Below are 9,195 nucleotides of genomic sequence, written 5' to 3'. Positions count from 1 at the left end.
AGAACATGCGGTGTTTGGTTTTCTCTTCTTGTGATAGTTTGCTAAGAGGTCTTAAGGCATAAAACTGTAAGAGAAAACATACAAAGCTTCTTGATGTTGATCTAGGCAATAGATGTTTGGATATGGCACTAAAAGCATAGGCAATAAAAGCAAAAATAGAAAAATGAGATTGCATCAAATGTAAAAGTTTTTGCATTGCTGTAAAACAATCAACAGAGTGAGAAAGAACCTACAGAATTGTATAAAATATCTGTAAGCCACATATCTGATAAGGTGTTGTTATCCCAAGTATATAAAAAACTGAAACAACTCAATAGTAAAATAATATATATTAAAAATAATGAGCAAAATACATGAACAGACTTAAATACATGTATCAAACAAAGGCATGGAAATAAACAAAAAGTATATGAAAGGATGCTCAATGTGACTAATCTCAGGGAAATACAATCAAAACCACAATGATATACCACTTCACATCTCTTAGAATGCCTATTATCAAAAAAGTAAAAGACAACAAGCGTTGGCAAGATTGTGAAGAAAAACAAATCCTTGCATATTGTTGGTAGAAATGTAAATTTGTACAGACATTGTGGAAAACAGTATGAAGGTTCCTCAACAATTACCTTATGATCTAGCAATTCGACTTCTGGGTACATATCCAAAGGAAATGAAATCAGTATGTTGAAGAGATATCTGTACTCCCATGTTTACTACAGCATTATTCACAATAGCTAATAAATAGAAACAAATGTACATCAACAGATGAGGGGATAAAGAAGATCTGATATAAACCAAGAGATAGATCTATCTGTCTGTCTAGATGTATAAATAAACACAGATACACAGACAGACAGTCAGAAAGATACAATACTATTTAGCCTTTCAGACAAAGGAAATCCTGCCATTTGTGACAACATCAAAGAACTTGGAGAACATCATGCTAAGTGGAATAAGCCAAATGCAGAAAGACAAAAACGGCATGATTTGTATGTGTAATATAAAAATGTCAAGGTCATAGGAACAGGGAATAGAATGGTGGTTATCAGGAGTTATGGGGAGGAGGATACATAAGATAAATAAGTGCAGAAGATCTAATGTACAACAATGTGACTATAGTTAACAATATTGTGTCACTAAAAACTGCTGAAAGTAGCTCTTAGGTGTTCTTCCACCACCACACACAAATAGTAACTATATGAAATGAGGATATGTTAATTAGCTTGCTTGTGGTGAATATTTCACTGTATATACACATATCAAGTTGTATATGATTCTCTTTGCCTTAGGATGGTGTTACATCTTGATTAGCCAATTGTGAGTCAAAAATATTGTAAGCTGAGAATGCATTTAATACCCCAATAAACAGACAGTAAAGTTGAAAAACCCTAAATTGAACCATTACAAGTTAGGGACCATCTGTACCGTCAATATATACAATTTTAAATTATCCACTATACCTTAATAAAGTCGTGGTGTGGGAGAGAAGCTGCTGTAAAAGCAGAAAACAGTAAGTATAAGGATATGAGTACAAAGACTTTAATTTTTTTTTTCAAATTTTGGTTGTTAACATTAGTACAAACAATAAAAATAACAAAAAGAAAATAGGAAATTCCTTCTGATCCTTCATGTCTCAACACAGTCTTTCTAAATTATAAAGGCTTCTGTGATTACCCTAGATAGGCCTATGTATTCTCTTTCCCATAACTTTCCCAGGTTTTACACATACCCACTTCCTTTATCGCTTTTATCATACTGGGCCATGACTATCTTTCCAAGTATACTGTAAGAGCCCTGAGCAAAAATTATGCCATTTTTCCTTGAATGGTTAAAACTTAGCACCATATCTAACATGAAGCAAAAACTCAATAAGTGTTAGTTGAAAGAATAAATAGAATGCAAGATTTACTCAATAATTACTGCTGATATTTACCTGATTCGCAGAGATAGCTTGATCTCTTGGTTGGTCTTCCATCCCAATCAGCATTTGTCTCCTTCTACATAATTCACAACAGCAAAACAAATAGATCCATAAAAAAAATTTTTAGGACTCAAACATCAACTATTATTTCTATATTTATAGTACAGAAATTTAAGATTTTGAGAATTTCTCTTTAATGTCAATTTATAAGAAATGCACGTTTTTATTATGTTATTAATAGGTATTAATATATACTATATGTATAATATGTATTAATATGTTATTATGTATTATATTACAGGTATTATTTATAGAATTCAAAGCTCATAGTTGTATCAAAAGTTGTACTTAAAACCACCTACACATTTGGTAATTTGCTGAGACTTTGCGATTTAGCATATAGTTGTACTTTTATCTAACACATCTAAGATTTAATATGAATGGTAATCTAAGATTTAATATGGATGGCAATGTCGTTAGTGCACACGTTACCCTAAAAAGGCCAGTAATAAAATTTAGATGCTGTTTTTAAAGGAGTTTTTTTTAAGTTAAGGGCATAGTCTTTATAATATTTTGGCCAATATGATGCCTAATGTCAAAGCTGTTAAAAGTTTTGTGACTCTTAGCATATTTAATGTGGCTATTGATATAGTAGAACAGTGAACTAAGCCTGATGTACATTTGTCAAATGTTTATTATAAAACTGCACTACAGAAAAGCCCATTGTGGTAAACATACTACATTTTAGGAGTTATACATAATTTAGTGTCCCAATTATTATGCATTCTAGGACATGGAAAATGATGTCACTTTCTACCCTAGTTATGAAGAATTCTTTTAAAAATAATTTAGTAAATTTCTAGTTTAATGAAATCTATTTCAAACCACATTAACTCCCTAGGGCAGTTGAGCTAGTTAATACTATACTAACAATGAAACAAAGGATACATATTTGATTCCTATAACAAGTTGGCAACCCACAGAGAAAATCTATTTCATGTACAAAAGCTATACCCGGAATCTTTGCTGGTATCTCTTGAACAGCAGGTAACTCATCTCTGGTCAAAAAATACTAAATCATTACTGTACAAGCCCACTCAAAGAAGTCCAACTTTATACCTCCTCTAAAAGCTGCAGATATGTGCCATGAACTAACATCTTGTAGCTTACATTTAAGCAGACTGTTCAAGGGCTATTAAAATGTTATTATTGTACCACTAATTTCAGGGAATAAAGTTGTTTTGTATGGTTACATAAATCACGACGTTTTATACCAATTATGACCATAAGATCATATCCCTTTTATTGTGTTTGTATTTGAGGTAAAAGAACTGTTATATACCTCTTCTTTTGAAGGATCCAAAAATGCCTGTGAAACTCTGGAAAAATTTCTTGTGGGTGATATCTGAGCTGAAATAATTGAACCTTGGCCTGAAATATTTATACCTCCTAGAGAAAGAAGAGATAACTTTAAATATGAGAAGCTGATACTGCTGGGACAAGGGTTAATATTAATTACGGCATTACTCCAACATTCTCCCTGCTCAGCTGCCACAGTGACTAGAATTGCCACAATCAGGGATTTATTTGAGTCAAGGAAATTCTCCAAAAATAAGATGACTTTTTTGATGTTTACTGCCTACAAATTTCCAGTGGTTCCCACTGCCTTCAAAGACAAGCCTGAAATCCTTATGTAAGGCTTTATGCCAGCTTAATCTTCTGCTATAACCACAGCCCCCTGCTAGAATTAACTGTTTGCATTTCAGTAATTAGGCAATGAAAAATCATTTGGATAGTGAAATAAACAAAGCTGTGATTTAGGAAGATTGTTTCATAGAAAAATGTATAGTAGGTTAACAAGAGGAAGATGAAATTGGAAGAAGGTTACTACAATAGTGAAGAATGGAGAAAACAAGGGTAGGAGCAACGGGAATGGAAAAAGAGTGAAGATCAAAATAAATTAAGGAAGTAGAGTAGACAGGAAGTGTGAACTTTCAGGTGCAAAATATAAGAGGAAGAGTCCAAGGCAACTTAGGTTTTGTGCCTGGGTGAAATAAAAGGGTCGGGAAGAGGATGATTACTGAGCTTCGTATTAAATTTGAGGTGATCTTTACCCACTGGAGGAAGATGTCTCATGTTTTCTGTATGCATATGTCAGATATGCATGTGAGTATATTTAGTGACTTGCATAAACATAACAAGGCACACAGATATTGGGTAATGAATATTTCATTTAAAGAGAAATGGGAAACAAAATGTATCATTTGTTGGAAATTAACGGCAGTGAAATATGGAAACAATCTTGGGGACAGTTCTCTGTATTCCAATCTCCTGAAGCCAGTATGCCAGCATCTTTATCTGTAAGTACAAACAGCCACAGCAGGGACCCTATCTTTTCCACACTTTGCAAATTCCAAAAGGCACACTCATCCAGCAATCACTCAAATATATGGGCTAATTACAATATCTATATTCATAAAACATTTATATCAGCCTTAATTTTTTAGAATAAGCATATTTTATAGTCAGATAAAACAACTTAAAATATATAATAAAACTGTAACTGCATACTTAATAACAGAAAAATTATGACTATTGTGTATTTTCTTACCTTTATCATCGAAAATAATTGAGTTTTTAGATACCATCCCATCTCTCTACATGGTACCACATTAAAGAGAAAAAATTACATTAGTAACTGTACTTCCAAAAAAGACTCTGCCTTCTATCAATTAACCAATGAATACAGATGTTTTCCCTCTTTTATCTTGTAACTCATAATAACTGTTTAGGTACAATACATATCGTCAGCCTCCTAGGATACCTTTCATATAATCTCAAATTTAACTAGTCCAAACCTGAGTTCAATATGTAGTAATGTATAAACCTACTTCTTCTCCAATCTTCCCTATTTTGCCTAAAGGCATGGTAATATACGTATGGTTGGTTCTAAAAACTTTAGACTCATTCAGTTTGTCTCAGAAAAATCCAATCTAATCCATTCACACCCAGTCTAAACCAGTGTAATGCTTATTAAAAACACTTTAGAACCAAACTAAAATTCATCATTCCAGGATAATTTTATTGGAATAGTATTTTTCTGTGTCTGTTGCCTCACTAGACAATGAATCTTTTAGAGGAGCAATTATGTCTTATTCTTCTTTTTATCTTTTATTACCCAACTTCTTATATTTATCTTATGTTACCCAATTATTGCTTTCCTTCATTCTAGCTTAGTACAACACCTGGTCAATAGTATATGATCAATAAATGCAAGCTATCATTATTGATATTACTGCCAAATATTTGTTTGGGTTATTTTCTGCTAAAATCCATAGTGCGTTTAGCACGAAGCTAACTCAACACTTTAAAGCCTGGAAAATGGATCAGGTTTCATGAATAAAACTCAATATCCCTAAACAATCAGTACGATGCTGCTGAAGGAGAGATTTCATAGAAATAAAAGTTAAGTAGATAAATTAATAAATACAACACCAAACTGTAAAGCATAATTGTATACCTTTTGATTTATACCATTATCCTGTACATCTGCCTGATAAACAACAGAAGTTGAGGTTTTTTTCGTAAAATTATTTGAACTATTTTGACACTGATGAGCAGCATTTGCTGTATGTCCTAAAAGTAAACAAAAGAGAGAGAACTCTATAGCTTTTTTTTAAACAACTTTACGGAAGTACAATCAATTGTACCTATTTAATTATTTAATTGACTTTGAAATATGTATCCAACCATGAAACCATCACTGCATTCAAGATAACATTTCTATTATCTGTAGAAGTTTTCTCATGAAACTTTGTAATCTCTCCATCTCTCTGTTCTCATACCCCAATAACACTGATATATACCACTAACTCTAGATTAGTTTGCACTTTCTAGAATTTCATATTTCCCTGGCTTCTTTCACTTATCACAACATTGTTGCATGTATCAGTGGTATTGTTTTTCTTTTTTATTTCTGAGAAGAATTCTATTGTATGGCTATGCTATAATTTTTTATCCACTTACTTGTTGATGGACATTTGGATTTGTTTCCAATTTTTATAAATAAAATATTTATTTATTTTATTTGTTTGTATTATTTTATTATAAATAAATATAAATTTTATTTTATTATAAATAAAATTTATAAATAATAAATTTCTATGAACTTTCACATACAGGTCGTGTGTGAACACATTTTTTTTTCATTTTTACTGGGTAAATACTTAGTAGCTGAATGACTGGTCACGTGGTAAATACAGGTTTAACTTAAATAAAAAACCAAACCAGTTTTTCAATGTGGTTGTACCATTTTACATATCAATCAGCAGTGCATCAGAGTTTCAGTTCTTTCACATCCTTGCCAAAACTTAGTAAGCAGAAAAATAAAGATCAAAGTAAAATTTTTAAAAAACATAAAAAAAAGAGAAAGAATGAAATAAAAAACTGGCTTATTAAGATATTTAGTAATTAATAAGCTGAAAACAAATAAGGCCACAAATCAGCAAAATAGAATCTACAGATAATTACTAAAGAAATAATAAATACATGAAAAATGTATGCCAATAAATTTGAAAATATATACAAGGAACAAATTCTCTGAAAAATCCAAATGATCATGTCTTATCACAAATAAATAGATAATATGAAGAGTCCTGTAGCAAAGAAATTGAATACGAGGTTTAAACCTTTCCACAAAAAAGCTCCAGACTCAAGTGACTTCACCGCTGAATTGTGCTAAATATTTAAGCAAGAAATTATGCTAATTCTACACAAACTCTCCCAGGAAATTGAAGAAGAGTGAACATTTTCTATCTTATACTTTGACATCAGAATCACTTTGATACAAAATATCATTACAAGGCATTATAATAAATTAAAAATTTGTTCAACTCCCCCATGAGCAAACATGCAAGAATTGTAAACAAAACAAATAATAAATATCGTGAATAATATATAATATAATATATAACAATATTATTAATAATATACTGACCATTAGGTTAATATTATAGTAATCATAATTATATAATAAATATAGTAAATTATAATTTTTATAATTATAATTATCTTATATATTATATACTATAAATACTGTAATATAAATATATGTGAATATATATTTACGTATAGTATAATTTTAATAAATATAAGTATGTTAAAATACTATGTTAATATTACATATTATAATATGTAATAAAGATAATGCATTATGAATAAATAGAGTTTATCCAAGGAATGAAGAAAATCAAATGTAATTTGATCCATTCAAAAATCAAAGTAATTTATAATATAAACAGAAAAAAGGAGCAGATTCATGTGATTATGTCAAAGACACAGAAAAAATATGATACAATTCAACACCCATTCATGATAAAATTTCTTAGTGAACTAAGAAAAAAGGGGATGTCTTTTTTTAACAAAGGCTATATTTAAATATCTAGAGCTAATATCCTAATTCATATGTATCACTTTCCCTTATGTTTTAGAACAATATTAAGATGTACACAATCACCATTGCTGTTCAACATTGTACTGAACAGAGAGCAATAAATGAAAAGTGAATCCCAACAAAATCCCAGCAAGCTGTTTTGTAAAAATTGGCAAGTTGTTTTTAAAATCTCTATAGAAATGTAAAGGCTCTAGAATAACCAAGTCAACCTAGTATAACAACTAACACTGCATAACTCAAACCACTGAATTTCAAAACTTATTATAAAGCCACTATAATGAAGAAAATTGAGGTATTTGCATAAAGACAGATAAATACATCAATAGAATGGAAGATAATGTTTAGAAATAGGCCCAGCTATCGATGATCACTTTATATTTTCAAAGTTGCCAAAGCAACTAGATTCGTACAAGATAAGCTAGAATCTTCCTGTCTTCTCAGGTAGCAAGGAAGCTATCAACAACCACTAGGGTCTCTAGAGTTATAACAAAGGCGCTTCCACTGGCCAGAGGTGTTACAACATGAAGACAATGAGGATGAAGACCTTAACCATGATCCATTTTCACTTAATAAATAGTAAATACATTACATTTTCTCTTCCTATGACTTTTTCAATTTAATAACACTATAGTTTATTGTAAGATTACAGTATATAATACAGATAACATACATAATACGTGTTACTTGACAGTTTATGTTTTCAGTAAGGTCAACGGTGGGCTGTTAGTAAGTTTCTGGGGACTCAAAAGTTAAATGTAACTTTTTTTACTGTGCAGGGGGCCCGTGCTTCAACTCTCACCCCTTGATGTTCAAACATCAACTGTACTTCTAGTCATTCTATACATAATCACCCAAACATGGAAACAATCCAAAATTTCAAATTTCTTTCAATTGAAGAATGAAAGAAACAAACTCTGGTGCATCCATACAATGGAAAGGAACAAACCGTTGACACATGCTATAACTTGAATGAATTTCAGAGGTATTATGCTGAGTAAAAGAAGATATTTTTATAAAGTTACATAATGTATGATTCCATTTACATGACATTCTCCAACAGAAAATGAACTATAGTCAGGAGAACATATTACTATTTGATAATAATCCCAGAGGTAACATAACTAATAATACCAGAGGTAATTTGGGAGTATTAGTTGGAGGAAGGAGGGTGTGACTGCAAATAAACAGCATGAGGCAGATTTTTGGAATGCTGGACCGTTCTACATGTGATTGTGACAGTGGTTACACAAATCTGTACATGTGTTTATACATGTAATTGTACCAAATATTCCATTTTGCTTTAGGGTAATTTAAAAACCAAAATAAATGCCTTGAGATCTTTTCTGGGAATGAAAAAAATACACAGACAAGCTAAGAAGCTGGAGCAGGAAATTCACTTTGAATTCTGCTTGGGGAATCACCAGCTCCAAAACCGTGTGGGACAAATTTCTCATAAGAGTACAGAGGATGTGACACTGCACAGAGTTCACACTCATGACTCAATGATGAAATGGAAACCAGGAAGACCTAATTATGGTGAATGGGAAAGAGGAGCACCTCTAAAAACATGATAATCTGTGATGGCACTACTGTGTATTTTTAAAATTCACAAAAAGACTACAATGACTCACATACCCTTCACTGAGACTGGAGAGTAGATATACATAACCTGCTCCACCCAATTCTGATATGAATCACATTACTTTACATTTCATCTTTTAATAGGATATTTCTCCCAACCATGCTTAATTAAATTTACAGGTCTGTTTCCAGACAGTTGTCACGATAAACTGGTATCGCAGTGAGGCTAAAAACAGTATTT

At 31.3% G+C, this 9,195-nt stretch overlaps 1 protein-coding gene across 1 annotated transcript in view; it reads right to left on the bottom strand.

Moving 5' to 3' along the window:
* FSIP2 (fibrous sheath interacting protein 2) overlaps nt 1-9,195 on the bottom strand; it is a 97,096-nt gene that overhangs the window by 67,699 nt on the left and 20,202 nt on the right. The window contains exons 10-13 of the mRNA XM_023212464.1: nt 5,442-5,557; nt 4,533-4,578; nt 3,264-3,370; nt 1,934-1,997 (exon numbers count right to left, since the gene is read on the bottom strand). Of these exons, the coding sequence (XP_023068232.1) occupies nt 1,934-1,997; nt 3,264-3,370; nt 4,533-4,578; nt 5,442-5,557 (333 nt within the window). The remainder of the gene's footprint in view (nt 1-1,933; nt 1,998-3,263; nt 3,371-4,532; nt 4,579-5,441; nt 5,558-9,195) is intronic.

This window comes from Piliocolobus tephrosceles, chromosome 11, assembly GCF_002776525.5.
Source record: "Piliocolobus tephrosceles isolate RC106 chromosome 11, ASM277652v3, whole genome shotgun sequence".
NCBI classification, from domain to species: Eukaryota; Metazoa; Chordata; class Mammalia; order Primates; family Cercopithecidae; genus Piliocolobus; species Piliocolobus tephrosceles.
Note: the sequence above shows the minus strand (reverse complement) of the source record. Positions and strands in the feature narration are given on the sequence as shown.